Source organism: Lutra lutra, chromosome 5, assembly GCF_902655055.1.
Source record: "Lutra lutra chromosome 5, mLutLut1.2, whole genome shotgun sequence".
NCBI lineage: Eukaryota > Metazoa > Chordata > Mammalia > Carnivora > Mustelidae > Lutra > Lutra lutra.
In genome coordinates, this window is record NC_062282.1 from 141671527 (window position 1) to 141693695 (window position 22169).

General features: G+C 38.7%; 1 protein-coding gene across 1 annotated transcript; it reads right to left on the reverse strand.

Moving 5' to 3' along the window:
• Positions 1-3094: 3094 nt before the first annotated feature.
• Positions 3095-5718, reverse strand: LOC125101218 (protein FAM170A-like). The gene is made up of 2 exons (XM_047731810.1): positions 5636-5718; positions 3095-4636 (listed from the first exon to the last, which is right to left on the reverse strand). Exons 1-2 carry the CDS (start codon positions 5716-5718, stop codon positions 3940-3942), a joined length of 780 nt encoding a protein of 259 aa, XP_047587766.1. The 3' UTR covers positions 3095-3939.
• Between the last annotated feature and the right edge of the window lie 16451 nt (positions 5719-22169).

The window sequence follows — 22169 nt, forward strand, 5'->3', positions numbered from 1 at the left end:
GATCAGGAATAAGACAAGGATGCTCACTCTCACCACTCTTGTTCAACATAGTATTAGAAGTCCTAGCAACAGCAATCAGAAAACAAAGAGAAATAAAAGGTATCCAAATTGGCAATGAAGAAGTCAAACTCTCTCTCTTCGCAGATGACACGATTCTTTATATGGAAAACCCAAAAGACACCCCCCCCCCAACTACTAGAACTCATACAGCAATTCAGTAACGTGGCAGGATACAAAGTCAAAGTATGGAAATCAGTGGCTTTCTTATACAATAACCATGAAAATACAGAAAGGGAAATTAAAGAATCGATTCCATTTACTATAGCACCAAGAACCATAAGATACCTGGGAATAAACCTAACCAAAGAGGTCAAGGATCTGTACTCGAGGAACTACAGAACACTCATGAAAGAAATTGAAGAAGACACAAAAAGATGGAAGACCATTCCATGCTTTTGGATCGGAAGAATAAACATTGTTAAAATGTCTATACTGCCTAGAGCAATCTATACTTTTAATGCCATTCTGATCAAAACTCCACCGGTATTCTTCAAAGAGCTGGAGAAAATAATCCTAAAATTTGTATGGAATCTGAAGAGACTCCGAATTGCTAAGGAAATGTTGAAAAACAAAAATAAAACTGGGGGCATCACGTTACCTGATTTCAAGCTTGACTACAAAGCTGTGATCACCAAGACAGCATGGTACTGGCATAAAAACAGACACTTAGACCAGTGGAACAGAGTAGAGACCCCAGATATGGACCCTCAAATCTATGGTCAGATAATCTTCGACAAAACTGGAAAAAATATACAGTGGAAAAAAGACAGTCTCTTCAACAATTGTGCTGGGAAAACTGCACAAACAGCTATATGTAGAAGAATGAAACTCGACCATTCTCTCACACCGTACACAAAGATAAACTCGGAATGGATGAAAGACCTCAACTTGAGACAGGAATCCATCAGAATCCTAGAGGAGAACATAGGCAGTAACCTCTTCTACATCAGCCACAGCAACTTCTTTCAAGATATGTCTCCAAAGGCAAAGGAAACAAAAGCCAAAATAAACTTTTGGGACTTCATCAACATCAAAAGCTTCTGCTCAGCAAAGGAAACAGTCAACAAAACAGAGAGACAACCCACGGAATGGGAGAAGATATTTGCAAAATACAGTACAGACAAAAGGTTGATATCCAGGATCTACAAAGAACTCCTCAAACTCAAGAGACACAAAACAGATAATCATATCAAAAAATGGACAGAAGACATGAACAGACACTTTGCCAAGGAAGACATACAAATGGCTACCAGACACATGAAAAAATGTTCATCATCACTAGCCATCAGGGAGATTCAAATTAAAACCACATTGAGGGGTGCCTGGGTGGCTCAGTGGGTTAAGGCCTCTGCCTTTGGCTTGGGTCATGATCTCAGGGTCCTGGGATCGAGCCCCACATCAGGCTCTCTGCTCAGCCGGGAGCCTGCTTCCCTCTCTCTCTCTGCCTGCCTCTCTGCCTACTTGTGATCTCTCTCACTGTCAAATAAATAAAATCTTTAAAAAAAAAAAACACATTGAGATACCACCTTACACCAGTTCGAACAGCCAAAATTATCAAGACAGGAAACAACATGTGTTGGAGAGGATGTGGAGAATGGGGAGCCCTCTTACACTGTTGGTGGGAATGCAAGTTGGTGCACCCACTTTGGAAAACAGTGTGGAGATTCCTCAAGAAATTAAAAATAGAGCTTCCCTATGACCCTGCAATTGCATTACTGGGAATTTACCCCAAAGATACAGATGGAGTGAAAAGAAGGGCCATCTGTACCCCAATGTTTATATAGCAATGGCCACGGTTGCCAAACTGTGGAAAGAACCAAGATGCCCTTCAACGGACAAATGGATAAGGAAGGTGTGGTCCATATACACTATGGAGTATTATGCCTCCATCAGAAAGGGTGAATACCCAACTTTTGTAGCAACCTGGACGGGACTGGAAGAGATTATGCTGAGTGAAATAAGTCAAGCAGAGAGAGTCAAATATCACATGGTTTCACTTATTTGTGGAGCATAACAAATAACATGGAGGACATGGGGAAATGGAGAGAAGGGAGTTGAGGGAAATTGGAAGGGGAGGTGAACCATGAGAGACTATGGACTCTGAAAAACAACCTGTGGGTCTTGAAGGGGCAGGGGTGGAAGGTTGGGGGAACAAGGTGGTATTAGGGAGGGCACATATTGCATGGAGCACTGGGTGTGGTGCAAAAACAATGAATTCTGTTATGCTGAATAGAAATTAAAAAAAGATCAGATTTCAATAAAAGGCATTAAATATTAAAAAAATTACTATCCATAGTTTTGAAATATTAATTCTTCCAATTCAGGAGTATGATATATCTTTCCATTTACTTCTGTCTTATTCAATTTTATTATGATTTTGAAGATACAAGTCTTTTACCTCCTTGGTTAAATTTATTTATAAAAATTTTATTGCTTTTGATGTACTTGTGCATAGTATTTTCTTAATTTTTGATAGTTTATTTTAGTATATGGAAAAACCACGTCTTTCTTTACATAACTTTTGTCTCCCACAACTTTATTGAATTCATTTATTAATTGGAGGGAGTTTTAAGAGTTTTGTATGTATAAAATTGTTTCATCTCCAAATAATGACAGTTATACTTTTTTCTTACTAATTTGGATTTTTTTCAGTTCTGATTACTATAACTTTAAAATCCAGTACTATGTTGAATAAAGGTGGAAAGAGTGTTCTTTGTTGCATTGTTGTATTTTTGCATTAGAATAAAATCCTTCAACTTTCCATCATTGAGTATGACATTAGCTACAGTTCTCTCATATATAGCCTTCATTATCTTAAGATATGTTCTCTCTATATCCATCTTGTTGGGGATTTTTATGATCAATGGATCCTGAGTTTTGTCAAGTGCTTTTTTTCTTTATAATCATATAATTTTTATCCTTTTTTTTGTTAATGTGTTGTATCGTACTAATTGAAATTTTTTATTTTGACCCACCCTTGCATCCTCAAATAAGTTCTACTTTATCAGGTGAATGATCCATAATAAAATGTGTATAATAAAAAAAAAGAAACTTAGAACATGACATCTGAGATCTCACTCTCACCCAGGAAAAGGGCAAGACTACATCTAGCCTGCATACCAACCCTTCCTCCAGGAGAGAAAGTTTGTCTCTGCTTTGCCCTGCACCCCTTGGAAAGGGAGGCAGGCCAAGATATGTGACTCTCATGACATTTGGTTAATCTAGGAATGGTGGGCCCAGGCTTCTCTGCCCTTCTAAACTGCTAGTCAGGTCTTTACTCCTGTCTCCTCAAAGTGCATAGAAAGGAAGCAATTTCCTTAATCTGTCATCAAGCAAGCATTCTACTTCCAAGTATGTATTCCTCTGAAGGAAATTATTCAACACAGGTATTCTGGAACCTTGGGAGGCATCTCCAGCAGATGCTACCTTATCTCAGAAACCTGAGTCCCAAGAACACTTGAGACATTCTCTTACTCCTAGAGCCCTCACCTCTTCTACAATCCAGCCCCCAGCAGTTTCCCCTTCCAGTGAGTCTCCTTTTTTCAGGTAGAGACGATATGTGGGTGGTCATTGCTCTTTAGTTTGTATGAGACCATCTTGCTGTTCTGCATGGTGTGAGCTGCCTTCTTCTCCCTCCTTCTTAGGAAAGCAGTGGAGATAGTTGAAAGGGGTTCTCTGCTCCTGGTGGTGGTGTGCTGGGAGTGGTGGTGGTGGGAGATGTGCATAAATAAATGTGGGTCCTAGGGCTGCTTAGAGAAGATGAAGCCCCCTGCTCAGTAGAGTCTGGCCTTCTCTACTGCTTCTCTTGGAGAGGCTGGAAAGAGTTGTGTTTATTTGTATGAAGACAACTTCATGCCAAAATTTTTCTCTTTCTGGCATCTATATGCCAATATTCTTAGTATTCTTCATCTGCCTACTCTTTTCCTTCTCTACCCTTTTCTTACTCTTCAGCAAAGTCAAGGTCAGATGGGAAGTATGGCAGCTGAAGCCCTCACTGACTCCATGCTTCACATGTTCCTGGAGGACCTCCAAGCTGGGAAAGACCCAGCAGTAGGCCATGCCCCTGAAGCCACTATCCAGAGCCACGAGCCATTTAGGGGTCTTGGCTCTGGGATATTCCTCAGCAGCTGGAGGCACTGGTGGACTGTCAGCCTCCTTCCTTTCCTCTTGGGCTTCATTATGCCAGCTGGACTCACCGCCAGTTAGGAGTTCCTTTGTATATGCACAAGAAGGGGTGACTGCTCCCTGGACATTTTCAGGAAAGGTCATTTCTTCTATTTTTGTTTTTTTGGTAGGAGGCTCCAGGCCTTCCTGTTGATTACTTAAGACAGCCACCCCCCTTTTCATTTTGACATGCATGTAGTAAACTTTCATGACTGTTTCCTCTTCTGTGTGTGCTGAGGACACAGAAGGCTTAGGATCATCAACCAGATGGAATGGAAAGGAGCTATATGGAAAGGGTGAGGAAGTCTCACATTCCTTGGAGTGTTCAACACCAGAAACAACCTGGTCTGTTTGAGGAACTCCCAGGAAAGAAAATTTCAAATGTAAGACAAATAGAATAAGTCTTCGGTATCTGGAGGAGGCGAGATGCCCATGAGACTATTCCTATGCAGACATGTGGAGCCTGAGTATACATACCTGTGATATGTCAGAATTCTCTGAGTGCTATGCTTTGAGGTGTGTACATGGTCTAACTATGTGGGAATGAGGGTGTGGTGTGTCTTGTGGAGTTGCAAGTGTGTTTTGGGACACATCTGGTGAGTGGTTGGTTTTTTCTTTTTTTTTTTTTTTCAGTATTTTGTTTATTTGAGAGAGAGGAGGGGTGGAGGGAGAGGGACAAGCAGACTCTCTGCTGAGCATGGAGCCTGACACAGGACTTGATCTCATGACCCTGAGATCACCGCCTGAGCCAAAACCAAGCGTTGGCTGCCCAAATGACTGAGCCACCCAGGAGCCCCTGATGAGTGTTTCTGGTGATGGTGCAAGGTGACGGCGGATGAGCGTGTGCATGCGTATTCCACAGTGTGACAGAGCCTATGAACAAGTGCAGGAGTGGTGTCGTTTCTTGTCGTGAGACAACAGGACTTAGAGTGTTACCAGAAGTGACCTGAGCTCCCCGAACATGCAGTTCTATGAAGTGCCAATGTCTTCATGCATGAAGTGGCACGTGGATGAGAAAGGCTCTATAGGAAAGTGCATCCCTCTCAGGGTATACCAATTTTCCACAGTTTGGCTTAGTGTGAAGGAGTTAAACCAGGTGATTGGTGTGAGGGGATGTAAATTCATTATGGCATTAGTGTGTAAATGGGTGAGTCTGATTATGTGAAGGAGTGAGGGTATGAGGGCGTAGCTGCACCCTCACATACTAGAGAACGACAGACTTCCACTGCTGCTCCTTGGCCTCCTCTTTCAGGTATCTGGGTCGGAACTTACCTGAGGGCTCTGCTGCACAGCTCTGCAGGACCAGGAGACTCCACTATGATCCCCAAGGCTGACTCCAGGCCACACCTCCCCACATTGGGCACAGCTCCCCTCCTAGGAGCTACTGACTGCCAAATGGCTCAGCTGTCACTTGGCCCAGTTGGTGGTGTCATCCTCCTCACATTCCCACACACCGTTCTGATTAATTTTTACATCTATACTCACCGTACACATAAGCCTACCTCTAAACCTTGCCAATGAACAGCGAAATTCTGGGCTGTTGGTTATTTCCCTGGTAAAATATGTGTATTTCTAGGATCATCGATCTCTGCCATGAATTTAAACATATCACAAAAATCACCAGTTAGTTTTTCTTCCTCCTAATCTACATTTCCAAACTCAACGTTCAGGAAATAGGTCAATTTTTGTTCCTTATAAAATAACTCAAACATATTACATCTCCTCCTGGGTTGAAAAACTTCAGGGAAGCTTATAACTCAATTTTTACTTCACAAAATGCACCTACTTTGTCTCTTGGGTCGCTGGAGAGTGTCTGATAGGTCATGTTTTAGGAATGAGACAATTCAGTGAGGGTGGTGTATTTTCTAGGGACTTAGTATGTGTGCCATGTTTGCGAGCACAGTCTGATGTGTGTATGTGTCTGTCACGTTTCTGCAACAATTTTATGTAGAGTGTGTAGAGGTGATATGGCCATTGCATGTGAAGGTAGCAGGAGCGTCGTGGGTGACACTGCAGCATCCCTCTAGAGACGTACAGCAGTATGTCTTCCCTGTATTACAAGTGATCTGTCACATAGTACTAAAGTTTAAGTAGTTGCAGAGTATCTATTTGGTTTGTGAGTGAAGTATGGAGCTGGGTGATTTTGTGATAACTGCTGAGATTGTGAAGCAATACACACTGACCATGTGAACGATGGATGCGACACCTCATGTGAGCTCCTTGATTGTGGAATTACATGGGGGGCCTAGGGGACTGGAAACAGGGGAGTTTTACAAAATGTTAAGTGACTGTATTGGCTTTGTGCATTGTTAATGTGAAATTACAAAGTCCTACAAGAGTGAGATTATTTGTGTGAGTTCAAGATTAGAGTGGCAAAGGAAGGACATTAGAGAAAGCAAACTTGAGGAATGCATATGCTGCAAAATGAGATGTAAGTGTTCAAGACATGAGGATCTGAGCTTATGAATGTGTCTGAGAGTGCAAGGATATGGGAGCGGAGAATGAGAAATTCAGGGATGAGTGTAAACGGGTAAATATGAGAGGACACTGGGTTAAGTCCAGCAGTGGGTGTGACGGAATAAAGATTTCTGTGTGTTTATGAGGGTAGGAGGTTGCTAAAGGGAGAAACTAAGGACCCTTTCAAATCTCTGCCCCTTCTCCACCCATGAAAGGACATATGCTAAGCAGCTCACTCTTCAGAAAAAAAAGTGAAATCTACTGCTTTCTCCTTAGATGCTCTAGCGGGTCCTTGCTGGCTCATTTCACATGAGTTGTCAGAGGTCTGTCCACATTCTGACTAACAGAGCTCATCTTCCCTGGTTCAGACTGAGTTTATCTTCCTGTTTCTCAGAGAGGTCTGACATTTCCACCTTTGCAAATAAGGCCCTGTTTTGATAACCTTGCATTTTTGGATATTTGTCTTTTTTGAGACTTCCCTTGAATCACCAGGTTGTTCTTTGTTTTGTTTTGTTTTGTTTTGTTGTTGTTTTTTTTAGTTTTCAAGAATGCATTTTTTATTATTAACATATAATGTATTATTATATGTTATTATTATATGTTATAACATATAATGTATTATATATAACATATAATGTATTATTTGTACAGGTCTGTGAATCCTCAGGCTTACACACTTCACAGCACCCACCACAGCACATACCCTCCCCAATGTTCATAACCCAGCCACCCCATCCCTACCCTCCACCCCCCAGCAACCCTCAGTTGGTTATACAGATGCGCTTCCTCCTAGAGAAGGAAAAGACCTTGCATTCTCATTGTGGTCCAGACATGGGTTTAAATCAGCTTACATCTCTCATCTATCAATGTATAGACAGCTAATGCTCAGCTGGATCCTCAGCCATACTTACAATTCCCTTGGCCACCCCCGACCTCCAGTTCAGGCCTCTCTACTTATGAGTACTCTTGTTGCCTGAGAAAACACTGAGAAAACGGCATTGTTTCCTTCTTGCTGGGTACTAGGACCAGGCTCTGCAGCAGCCTTTTGCTCCGTTATGATTTCTATAAACTGAAGTAAAGTTAAGGAGATATATCCAATATTTCATACATTCAACGCATCTGGATTGCTCACTCTATGTCAGACACACATGGACACTATGGTCTCTTTTCTAGCCAAAGCTCCAAAATAAAAGTACTGGAAAATATTTCTTTTTCCCAAGTGTTGATGGCTAGATGGACATAATATATGTACTTTGTCTTTATGGAATCCGGAGAGTGTATCCTGGAACTGTGCTATCACAGAGCACAGTCAATGTATTTTAATATTTGTTTACCTGACTATACATACATCACTGTGTGAGATGAGTTTCACTTTAGCTGTTATGGGCTGAATGATGCCTCACACAAAGATGCCCATATCCTATCACCAGAATGTGTAATGTTACCTTATAAGAACCAAGGGACTTTGTAGATATTATTAAATTAAGGACCCTGAGTTGGGGAGATTATTTCAGATTAGATGAGTGGTTCCATATGCCATATTTTAGACTTCTGACCTCTAGAATTATAACAGAACACATTTTTGTTGTCTTTAATCCACTAAGTTTATGGTCATTTGTTAAATCATTTGATAGCTGATAATAAATATATTAATAAATATATTATATATATTAATAACATATAATAAATATATTAAACTAAGGATCCCACATACTCTTGGATGGATGGGGAGGTTTTACAAATAGGTAGGCTCTATTTACCCAATTTCCTTTGTTTTCTGAGTACAGAATTTGAGCCAATGGTGCTACCCACTCTTTGTGCAAAATAAGGAGCCTGGAACACTTGAATTCCCAGTCATATTGTATGTGACTGTCATCTAGTACTTCAGTTACACCTGTTTCTTATCATCACTCAATTAGTGATTACTGGTTTGTGTGTAAATCATCAAAACCAATCTACATTCAATCAGAGACTTCTCAGCTCACCTTTTGTTCCTGTGCTCCATTTCATCTTTCTGAAGTGATTCAGTGTTTTTAGCCTTTTATATTTTATTTTTTCTACTTTTTATCTGAAGAATGTCTTTTTCCACCCTTATTCTTTACAAAGTGACTGTCCTTTCCCTTCAGCACATTATTTTGTGTGGTCATTAGGTTTCAACAAATCAACAAATCACTATTCGATTGTGTGCTTCTCTCCATTTGCTTTAAGGTCTTTGTTACTGAGGTTCTGAATGGTGGTTTTAGTGTACTTAGGTGTGGATTTATTTTTGCTTTTCCTATAATGAGCTTCCTTAATGTTTCCCAATTCCAAGGATTCGTATCTTCCACTGTTTTAGAAAAACTGGCAATGATCTTTTTGTCTTACTTTCTCTGTTTTACTCTTCACAAACCTCAGTTTGATATGTCATACTTTCACATTTTATCCTCATTTATCCTAATCAATCTTTCATATTCTATTCATCTCTCTGATTTATATTTGTAGGTAATTCCCTAGCTCTATCCTTCCAAGTCATAAATTTTCTTTTCACTTGTGTTGAATGTGATGTTTAACTCATCCACACTTTTTATAATTTCTAGAACATTATTTTTCACTTCTAAAACTTTAGGTTTTTTAAATATTTTTTCTTGGTGGTGTTTTATGACATTACATCTTTAATAACTGTAAAATTCTTATTTACCATCCCTATAGCACTGTTCAATTAAATGATCTTCTTTGATGCTAAATCTTAATGCTCACTGTGTTTGCAGAATCTGCCTTAGATTGTGTGCTTTGTAGTTTGAGACTGAGTTCACGTTCAGTAAGTCATTACCATAGGACCCTTAACATGGATGACTATCAATTCGGAGCTTCTACGTATTCTGCAGTCAGATATTTGTAGAGTACTACAAGCTATGGTTTAATTTTACATTTATTCTTCCCTTTTAGGTTGAACTGACACTACAGCAATTGTGAATACTGTGCCTATGAATTCCACTTCTTCCCTCAGTAAATGATATCTTCCCCAAAATGTAGGCACACAGTTCCTCTCTACCCACTAAAAGTGAAAAGTGTTTGTAATGAGTTCCTATTGAGGGTACAGAAACAGGAGACTCATATTCCCAAATCAGGGCAGAGAACAAGATTATAACTGGGCCTCGTCTGTACCTTTCTTCCTCTGGCTTTGAAGAGATGCTGAGCTGGATGCCTATAGGTCTATTCAGACCCCTTCTTCCTTCATCTGCCTAGACTTAAAATGCCCTTCCTTGCTCCTTACCAGAGAATGAGGAGTAATAAGAGAAGTATTCTGATTCACTTTTTGCCTCAGGGTCTGGAGGACTGTCTTCCAAAGAGTGGCCAGGTTGTGGATCATGTGTGTGTAACTTTGATGGTCCTAAAAAATTGAATAAAAGTCATAAAAACAGCTGGTTCCATTCTGTTCCCCTCTTACACTCTTGTCCCTAATCTACTTTCCCCACTCTCCCCACCCACCATGGAAATACATATTTTGCCCTAAATAGTTATCTTTAGTTTGGGCAAAGAATTGGCCTATTGCAGTATCCGGTCTTTCTGTCTGGATGCTGCTACCATGGCTCCTGATATTCATTCACTGTGGTTAGGATTTTCAGTACCATTTGCCTTCCTTCACATTTGTTACACTTTTACCCCCTGCGTTCTGAACTCCTAGAGATTTATAACCTCAAATGAGACAACCAATGAAGTTTTATTTTTGAAGAACATATTCCTCACTGTTAGGTCAGTGTTTCTGTTGCCATGGTAACCAAGCTCACTGCTCGCTAGTTAACTGTTTAATAATACCATCATTTCCTATGGGTGTCTGATACGTGTACTGGGCACCTGTTGTATCATAATGGTGTGATGGATGTAAGGTGCTTTGTGTGTGAAAGTTCCTAACACGTTGGTTCAAACAGGGCCAGGGCCTAATGTGTAACTGCCTTGGTGTTTGTGAATTTGAATATGGGGTGAATTGTGTGTGACTGAGAATGGTATGCATGCTTTATGTGTTTTAGTTTTGCACATATCCACATGTGTAGATTCCACATCCTGTGACTATGGATTTGGGGGTTTATATGTTGTTACAGGATTTAGATGTACCAGATAATTAGTAGGAATACTGTCTTTGAGAGTAGAATTGGTGTATTTGTGTAATCTAAGGGAATAATGAAAGAACATTAGAGGACGTAAAAGTCAAAAGTTGTAAGAGAAAGAATATATGAGCTTTGAGACTGTGTAAAGATCTAAAGGAAATGGAGGTGTAGAGAAGACTGTGTAAGAAAATATATATATGTATATGTATATGTATATATACATATATTCCCTCAACTCCCTTCTCCTCTCCATCTCCCCACATCCTCCATGTTATTTGTTATGAACCATGAGGGACTATGGACACTGAAAAACAACCTGAGTGTTTTGAAGGGGCAGGGGCTGGGAAGTTGGGGGAACCAGGTGGTGGGTATTGGTGAGAGCACTTATTGCATGGAGCACTGGGTGTGGTGCAAAAACAATGAATACTGTTACGCTGAAAAGAAATTAAAAAAAAAATAGAAACAAACTATCTCCTCAATTTAACTTATCATTAAATAGCGGTATGCCTGTGTTCTGCCTGTTCCTTACAATTCACATAGGAGCCCCACACTCACTTTCTCATCGTCTGAGACAAAACAATTCTTTTTGGCTTCTGAGTAAGTAAATTCTCACCTTATACTCTCATCCCTGTACAACCAGTTTTAAGTGCTTTTTAAAAGTTATTCCTCACCTCCATGAGTCACATTTTCTTTTTCATTAACAGGAGAAAGTACTACTAGAAAACTTTTAATAAAATCATATACTTAACCGATGCCCTTAGGCAGAAATAACATAAAGGAAAACACAATTTTCAATAAAACTTGTACTAATCAACCACCGTATGATGCAGTAGCCCAGGGAGACATGTATAGATAGCACAGGTCCTCAGCTGCAGGAGAAGGATTTGAACTTTCTCTGCTCTCAGACCACCTGAGTCCTCAGAAAGACCATTATAAACACATCCCTTCCTCTCTTCCCTCTTCCTCTCCCTTTCCACAGCTATGAATCCTCTCTCCCTCTTTCTTTAGAGGCAATTCCTTCTTACCTTATTCTCAGAGAATATGCTTAACACATAGCTCTTGACTTTTTGGCCTTTGCGGGGGACGATGGGTTTCCTAGATGTTTCCTTTTTCGTTTCTGCTTCATGATTTCTCTCTTCAGAGAGGGACTCCAAACAGTACCTTTCTCCCTGAAATTCTACTTTCAAAAACTCAGCTGATGATAACAAAGAATCAAACCAGTACAATCAAGAACAACAAATCACTTGAGAAACGACTTTCTCACTAGACCACTGTCCTGACCAGTGCTCAGTATACCATCAAGGGCTATTATGATGTAAGTCAGCATCACTATTCTATGACCTAGAGATTACATCACTGCATCCCAGGAGCCCAGCTGGTACTCACAGGACTGAAGGACTGCCACAACCAACAGACTAGAGCAATTGAGTCATCCAGTGGAAACTATCTTCAACTTGAATTTGTATAACTTGCACTTGATATCAAAACAAGAGAATAGATGACTTGGATTAAATAAAGAACATTCATTTGTGTCTATAGTAACCACATTACTAAATCTCCCCACAGAGAAGACAAGGTGATACCTGAGAGAACTAGGCTTAGAACCATGCCTGAATGAAAGAAAACAGTTAGTTAGATGTTATTAGTAGTACTATGTAACTTATGTGAAACAGTTACAGCTGAAGTATATATTGTTGTGTAGGTGTGAATTTGAGGATGTAATTCTATAGAACCCTAAAAATACACTGAATTTCCCCCACTCCTGGGAATAGTCTCTTGCATTTTTACAACAAGCCACTATTTTGCTATTCTTTTACTAATTATTTTCCCAGAGGTTTGGGGAAAGAGAAAGCCCCTGAATACATTCCCTGGCCCTCATAATGAGTCCTGTTTTTGTCAAGCCTGAAGGTCTCACTCTCTAGGCTTCTGTTCCAGGTCCCAGTCTGTGTTGTCTGGAAACAGCTGGGCTCTGTGCAGGGTCTGAACATGGTACAGGTCTGGGTTCCATCCCACCTCTCATCCACCATTGAATACACCCCCTCCCTTAGGGACAATCTGCATTTACTGCCACCTTATCAGCTGTACTAGGACCAGGCCAAGATCTATAGCCTCCTTCAGTCTCTGTTGGCTGTAGTAGGGGCTGCCTCTGTATATACCCTTCACTAACTAGGGACTCAGCCTTTTAGAGCCACTAAATGGCAGACACAATCACCCAGAAACATTCAGCCTTGTTAGCTATCAGAAAAAAAAAATGAAAATAAAAATTAGATACTATTTTACATGTACACACTGGTAAAAATTAGGTCTAACTATTACAAAGGATTATAAGAATACAGGTTTTAAAAAAAAAGGAATCTTCATGATCTAAAATGCCTTATATAGCCATGTGGAAGAACAATTAGTCAACTTATTACAAAATCAAATAAGCATCTAACCCATGACCCATAATCTCACTCCATAAAGGGATTGTTACAAGAGTTATACCTATACCATTATCTCTACTAGCAAGGAGCTGTAATTTTAGTTTAGTTTAGTTTCTAACTCAAGAGGAATGGGCAAAGTATGGTAGGTACAAATGACAGAATTCATTCCTAAGGAGAGAAGTCATGCCCCTTAAAACACATGCCCACAGAGCAGGGCGTCAGGAAGGGATTGACAAACAGAGATAAAAAGAACATATAATCAATGAATAATCACAAATGCTTCCTTGACCAGGCTAGTGGCTAAGGAGAATTATGAACTTAATAGTCAATACTCTTAGGAAGGGAAAAAAAAAAAGAATAATTTCACCCACAAGTAAAATGGTTCAGATGATGTCCAGATCTAAGAGAAAGAATTGTCCTAAAGACCCTTTACTGTAGCCATGTCCTATTTCTGCTATAGTAAAGTGGAACAAATTTAGTGGCTTCAGATACAAATTTATTCTTACAGTTCTGGAGGTCAGAAGTCCCATCCGGGTCTCGAGCCTGAAATCAAGGTGTTAGCAAGATTAGTTCAGTCTAGAGACTCTAGAGGAGAATCGGTTCTCTTTTCTTTTCCAGGCTTTAGAGGCCGCCTGCATTCCTTGGCTCTAGTTCCCTCCCCTCGTCTATAAAACACATCACTTCAACATCTGCTTCCATTGCATCTGCTTCCACTGCTTCTCTTGTCGATCACTCTCCTACCCCCCTCTTCTAAGGATTGTTTCAATTATACCAGCGCCATACAGGTAATCCAGAAATAATCTGGATCTTATCTTCAAAATCCTTAACTTGCTCCCTTCCTGAAGGCTCTTTTGACACTTAAAGTAACATATTCAAAGGCTCTAGGGACGGGGGAGTGGACATCTTCTTCCAGGGCCAGGGTGAGTGAATATTTCCGCTACCACAGCAAGACAAAGACAAAGCATGTCTGAGTAAATTCCCACCTATGGTAAAATATGATGAGGTAAGAATATAAATCCCAAATGAAACAAGAGTGATAGGGGCAGAAAAAAGGAACAGTCACTGTATAAACACACTGAGTAAAACAAAAACAGGACAAAATAACACAACCGCCCCCAGTTTGAAATTAAACACAACCCAAGGAATAGAAGAATAATTACAAGAGAAGTCCTCATGCTACAGAATTTAAGCAACTAGATTCAACAAAACAAGAGCTCCGGGACAAGATGACAAGTCAATGCAAAGATATAAAAGTGGGGAATTTAAAGATGAGGGGAAAATAAAGATTCTAAACAAGGTCAAAACAGGGTAAGTAAACAAAGTAGAACCAGAAAGAAAAGTTTCAAAATGAAAAAAAAAAATGGCATATTGATTTAACAGAAGTGTAAAGGGAAGAGAGAAATATATAATTAATTAGAAGACAATGAATTTTAAAAAAGGCCAGATGATGATACTTAACAATAAAGAGGTTAACAAATAAACCAGACAATTATCCAAGATATAATCCAGCAAAATATTCCCAGAGTACAGAAAGAACTGAAACCACAAATGAAAGGGTACACATTTTTATTTTCAGGAAAAAAAATGAGAGATGACAACTTACAGAAATTCATAACCCCTAAATATATGCACGAGCGCACATGCACACGTGCGCGCGCGCACACACACACACACACACACACACACATAAATGTTAAAGGATACAACAGACAAAATTCTTCAGGTATCCTAAGAGAAGAAGCAAGTCACTTGTAAGGGCTTAACATTAAGCTGTCTTCACCATTCCATAAAGCAAAATCTATTGCTGGAAAATAGTAGAGTAGATATTGAAAGAAAGAAGGTGTGAAACTGTGATATTATTTGTAGCCAAGTTGTTCTCCAGATGCAAAAGCAACTGCAGACATTGTCAAATGTGTGTCAATTTTTTTTTTTTTCAGGGAATATGTGTGTTACCAGAACCATTCCTGAAAAGGTCAACTCTGTGATAGAGCCAACTTAAAAATGCCGTGAAAAAAGGACAAATGTTAATACTCCGTGCCAAAAGGCAGTTGAATTTCGACAGCATACAACTTAGGGTGGGGTAGGAGTGGAGCAGGAATTGATGGACACAGTTTTGTGATACACCTGCCTATGAAGAAAGTTGGGGTTTCGGGACCTTTAGGGGCTGGTCTACGCCTCCTTGCCCCTGACTTTCAGCCATCCTTCTGGGTCTTACTATGTACTCCCGACACTGTTGAAATTCTGATGGTACTTCTGTATGACTGTTTCTCATCTCTGTGCTTCTGTACAAACACTTCTTCCTTTTTTGAAAATCCATACAACATCTGGGACATAACTTTTACTGTATTTAGTATAGTATATGGTCAACTGTTCAACTTTAAAGTTTCCCAGGTCAGGAATTTCAAAGTGTACATCTTCTGTACACTCAGTCTAACACAGTAATGAGTGTCAGTATCCTCTTACAAATAAAAAAAAAAAGCCACAAATAGATAATTATAAAATTTTAAGAGCAAGCAGAATTCTCAACACTGTATTACCTGTGAGTCTTAACTGAAAAGGCATAAAAAAAATTCCTATGACAATGAAATCCAGGCAACCTGGAGATGGTGTTTTAAAAGTCCCTCAAATATTATGAATGTGACTAGGGAAGGGCAGTGAATCCATTAAATCCAAAATACAAAAATAAAACAAGTACAGAGATTATGGCTACAAAGTAAATGCAGATTTTAAATATGTTTACAAAACAGAAATAGCTACAAAATCTAAGAGCAAAGAGTTGAGTGCAGATGTGTTACTTTCATCTTTAATGGCAGGATTAAATTGATACTATCTAAGAATGAAACTTAAAATTATACCGCTCTCAGTATTTTTTAACTCTTTACCCTTAATTATAAGGAGTTTTTTTAAGAATGAATAAATTTGTGTTTATGAAACATTTAAAGCTCAGTGTTGCTAGCTTCATTCCCATTTCGTTTTTTGGTAAGTTCAAGTATAGTTAAGTTAAATATTTTAATTAATTGTAGCATAATTCAATTTCTACAAAATTGAATTTAAGCAAAATAGCTTCTGCTCCTCTTTCCATCCATCCATCCATCCATCCATCCATCCATCCATCCATTTACCTGTCCACTTGTATACAGACATAAATGAACATACTCAACTAGCTTGATATTCCACAGATGTTGAAAATGGTTACGTTTTAGTAATATGGATTAATTTTTAAACTTATAATTTCAAGAACTTTTGAATTCCCAATTTAGTATGTAGTATTTATGCAAAAACACTAACTTCATCCTAAAAGTTAAAAAAAATCATGTAAATCTGGGGAAAACAGTTTGCAAAATTTGGATAATTATGATTCTTTCCTCTTTTTGAAGTACTTTTGCTTAAGAATAAGTAATCACATCTTTCCAAGTTTCCAGGTTTTAAAACAGTATAATAGCCTTGATAAAGTTCTATGTGACTGTTCTCTTATAAATACAAGATGGAATTTATGTGATAATGGATTAGATTGTACTTACGTGAAGTATCAACTAAAAGTAATCAGTGAAAGCACAGCAACACCCTCAATAATGTTACTTACGTACTTAACCTGGTACAGGATCCAATGATCGTGAAATGCATATGAACCTAATTATGTAACTTAACTGATTGCTCCCGAGGAACCCTGAACTGAAGACATTCTCACAGGTCAACACATGTTATTTATTTATTTTTACACAGACCCTCTAACATTTGATAGTAATTCACAAATTCTTCTGAATGGACAGCTATAATTATACATAGTGTTAGGCGAGTCAATGATAAATTGCTTCCTACTGAATTTTTAATAGGAAAAAAAATATCCTCCAGAAATAACATGTCCATCCAAATGTAAACTCTATAGAAGCTGTATCTATGATCTACCTTGTTAACTACTCTAACTCTAGTATCAGCAACAGTAATAGACATTTGAGATTTACAGAACAAAAATATATATAAATCCATAAATGAGTAAAGATGAATTCAGATAACCAGAAGTGTGTTGAGCTTTTCTCTGGCTTTGATTAACATAGCATGTGAAGAAACTATGTTTCCAGGGACGCCTGGGTAGCTCAGTCGTTAAGCTTTTGCCTTCTGCTCCAGTCGTGATCCCAGGGTCCTGGAACTGAGCCCCGCATCAGGCTCCCTGCTCAGCAAGAAGCCTGCATCTTCCTCTTCCACTCCCCCTGCATGTGTTCATTGTGTCTCTGTCAAATAAGTAAAGAAAATCTTTTGAAAAAAAGAGAAACGTTTCTCATAATCAAACATATCTATTCTGACAAAGAATATTTTAACTTTAAAACTCATTTATGTGCATAATTTCGTCTCAGAAAAGAAAGGGTCTTAGTCATAATTTATCAACAGGAAAGGTTAAGAAAGCCTCCGACAGTTAAGCAATCTGTTTGGTCATATGACTAGTGAGTGTGCAGTCTTTCTGCTAAATTAACATGAAATTAAATTGGTTTCTTCTTGAACGGGGAGAAGCTGTGGTATGTTTTGAATGCTGCTCTAAATACAGTGTAAGCTTACTAGAGCCACTACATAGCAGGTTAATGCATGAGTGGAAATTTTGACTTAAGGAACCGGCTATGGGATTTTTAACAATGCTTATCTTCGTTTTTTTTTTTTTTTTAAGATTTTATTTATTTATTTGACAGAGATCACAAGTAGGCAGAGAGACAGGCAGAGAGACAGGAGGAAGCAGGTTCCCTGCAGAGCAGAAAGCCCGATGCGGGGCTCCATCCCAGGACACCGGGGGCTGAAGGGAGAGGCTTTAACCCACTGAGCCACCCAGGCACCCCAACAATGCTTATCTTTTTAACACTACCAAAAAGCAGATTTTATAGGTCAAAAATATAGAGTAGAATGGCACTTGCCTGATGCCAGCTCTCAAGGGGAAATTTAAATAAATGTCACACCCTCCTGTTAACAAATCTCCCTCCTGATGCAAAGCTATCCAAGGAGAAGTACAAGGGAGAGAACAAGGAAAAAAGAAAGCAAAAAGAAAGCTGAAAGTCAGCCTTCCCAATCTTTGTCTGCTTATTTTCTGTCTCTGACCAGTGGTGGAAGGTAGAATGAGGATTGAGTAAGCAAGAAAATTGTGAGGGAGGGCTGATATCCCTAACTTTCCTCCAGTCCTCTCTTTTGAATTCTGCCACAACTTCATATTGAATATGTAGCTGAAGGAAAAGGGACAAGTGAGGTTAATTTCTGTAATGGTCTTTCCTGAAATTTCCAGATTTATGACTGTGAGGCAGGGCAGTTTAAGAGCACAGGCTTGGGGTTGAGCTCACAGTGTGAATCCCAAATCTGTGACTTAGTACTTGTTGGAGGTTGGGTAAGCGAGTTGCACCTTCAGTGCCCCAATTTCTTCCTCTTAATATGGTGGCCATCTTATGGAGTCGAAGATTAAATAATAAAAGTCTTAATACACTTCCTGGATGATTGTTAACACTCGATAAATACGCATCAAGAGTTGACTATATGCTGAGTGTTTTCGTACAAAACAGGTATAAAAAATTGCAAATCTAAGTCAAAATGTAAAGATTTAACACTGAAAATTGGGCCAATGCAAACTGAAGACATTTGAAATAGCTAACTTACTTGCAGTACTTACTCTGTGTAAATATTTTCACATCCTACTTAATTTTAATGATGCTAGTCATTTAAGTCAATTTCCCTTCTCTGTTCTCATTTGCCTTTGATAATCTGATGAAAGCGCTGCTTTTGTAAAATTCTCCTGAATAGGTTTGATTTAATGAATAGGTTTCCATTTTCATTTAAATGCACTTTAAAATGGGTGCAAAAGTTATATGTTTTCTGGCAATGGCTGTGGTGATAAAAACATTTCTTCCTATGGTGATAAAAGGATATTTAACATTTCATTTGTCAAATTACCTGTAGTTAAGTTTCTTTATGGGAGTTTGCATAAAAGGAAAAAGTAACGTTCTACAAGTTTTTCATAAACTAACCCAATCACCCCAGGAGAAAGTAGTTACTCACCAACAGATGGTTTGCAAACATAAATCTTTTCACAGAGGCATCGGTGCTAAATGCCTGGTGCCAACATTTGAGATTTCTTGAGGGATTTATTTTATTTTATTTATTTTAGTTTTTAAACTATATTTAAAAATAATTTTTATTGGTATAATTTATTACCTGTGTATGCATAATAAAAGTGTTTTTTTTTTCCATAATAAAAGTTTATCTTAGTTTGGCTAACAGGTATAACTTAACAAAGGTGATCTATTTTCTATTTTTTAAAAATATTTTGTTTATTTGAGAGAGACAGAGAGAGAACAAGCAGTGGGGAGAGGCAAGGGAGGAGAGAGAGAGAGAGGCGGACTCCCCGCTGAGCAGGGAGCCCAGTGAGAGGCTCCATCCCAGAACCCTGGGATCATGACCTAAGTTGAAGGTAGATGCTTAACCTAATGAACTACCCAGGGGCCCCAAAGATGATCTGTTTTCAATTGCTATAATTTCCTCCAAATAATTTTCTATTATTACTTTAAATTTATCTTGACATTTATTTTCAAGGCAAAAACACTAGAGTTGAACCAGTGAAATGTATTTCATGATGAGCACAAATGAAAAATAGGAGACAATTATAAATCCAATTTCATAGAGTAAACATTCTGGAGCACATTACTGAAAATGAGTTTAAATATATACTTGGTTTGTGAGAGGCTTACATAAATGTAACTTGAACACACTTAAAAAAGAAAAACAGAGACAAAAACAAACTTATTTCCAGGACTACTCCAAAGAGGCTGAGTCAAATACATGTTTAAATAATAGGCTAGATCAAAAGAAACGAAATCTTGCCATTTGCAATAATCTCCCTGATGGGAAGAACTTGAGAGGCAATGTGGGGGGGGGGGTGCTGGGGGGTAGGGAAGGAAAAAATGAAGCAAGATGGGTTCAGGAGGGAGACAAACCATAAGAGATCATAATCTCACAAAACAAAGTGAGGGTTGCTGGGGGAAGGGGAGTAGGGAGAGGGTGGCTGGGTTATGGACACTGGGGAGGGTATGTGCTATGGTGAGTGCTGTGAAATGTGTAAGCCTGATGATTCACAGACCTGTACCCCTGGGGCTAATAATACATTATACGTTAATAAAGAATAAAAAATAAATTAAATAATAGGCTAGTAAAAAAAAGAAAAAACAATTTTAGATGGAAATGTTCACAGAGAATTCACTAATCACTCATCAAATGTACATTCTTCCCCTAAAACAACAATTTGTTATTCGAAAGAACAGCGACTCTTGCTTGCTTCCCATAAACCATGAGGGAGTAGCTGTAATTGTTTATTTTTAAAGAGACAGATTCTTGTTTTTTTTTTTTTTAAGATTTTATTTATTTATTTGACAGACAGCGATCACAAGTAGGCAGAGAGGCAGGCAGAGAAAGAGGAGGAAGCAGGGTCCCTGCTGGGCAGAGAGCCCTATATGGGGCTCTATCCCAGGACCCTGGGATCATGACCTTAGTTGAAGGCAGAGGCTTTAACCCACTGAGCAACCCAGGTGCCCCTAAAGAGACAGATTCTTGATCTCAAGTTTATTTTGAGGACAAACTGCCGTTTTGCTATTCAGAGCCAGTTTTTCCCCATAATTTCTTTCTAGAGCTCTTGGATCCTGAGAAAGAACAGGAAAGCATGGATTCAGACTTCCTGTCTTCAATCCTTGAACAGTTTTTGCCATTTCCTCTAACTCCATAGGCTTCAAGGATGTCTTTTTAGGGTAATGTTTTTTGGGGCTTCTCTGTTCCTTAACTGAAGAATGGCAACCACTTTCCCTCTTTCAATATGAACAATAATTTTCCCAATGAAGAAGCCATCACCACTGTCAAATCACTATCCTCAGACAGGGAAGATGGTAAAACTTTTCTTCTTCGTATCTTTCTTCCCCATCACTCCTACTGCTAACAGAGCTTTCAGACTTTTTCGTTCTCTCTCTCTCTCTCTCTCTCTTTTTTTTTTTTTTTTTTGTTCACTTAATATTTTTATGTTGGGGTCAGCTGGTGTCTTCTACAGTTCAGGGGGAACTACAAAGTCTTTTTCAGAAGGCAATGATGGAAAATTTGAAATGGGCACTCATTTGGGCCCAAGTTCCATCTTGACCGTTTTTGTCTTTTAAATGATTTATTGGTTTCTCAATATTTTGGCTTCTTTTCATGTTGGCTCACTTCAGATAATTACTTCACACCATCATTTACTTGTATCATAATCATAATCATTACGTTACTTGTCCTTAGAATAATTTTCTTCCAAAGCTTTAAGGACTTGACTTCAATAACATTCTGTATTGCATCTTTGAAAGCTCTGACAGCAGCCTTTTCATTTTTCATGAAAGCCAGTGAATCCTGCTGCAGACAAAACAGAAGTTGGATTTTTAGATTTTTAGACAGATTAATACCTTGAAGAAGAAAGAACTCAGGCAATAAAGCAAACCTAAAGTTTATTTGGGGTCCTTAGGAATTTGAATTGGTGAGTCAGAGATTCAGAAGGAAAATGAAATGTGCTCCAAGGAGGGAGGAGAGAGAGTTTATAAAGGCAAAATCAAATGCTTGTATAAGTTGTTTTGAAAAAATTATGATGGACATAGGTAAAAATAATTAACATTGATCTAGATAGGCCAGGTTACCATGCTAACTGCTAGGCTGGAGTATGGCAAAATAAATCTCATTCTTAGAATTCCAACAGGAAATATGCTGTTTGTGGTTGGCAGTCTAAAAAGTTCATGTTCTATCCAAGTATGACTGACCATAAGCCTAACCTGCCCAGGGCCCCCTGGCTCTAATATATGGCCTCTTGACATGTTTTACTTCGTTTTAGATGCTTCTGTTCACAATATCAATTCTACTCCCTTTATCTAACAGTCAAATACATAAAATTACTTTTAGTGTCAAAGTGGTAACTATTGTTAAAGTAGGAGAAGATTCCAAATATCTTCATTTT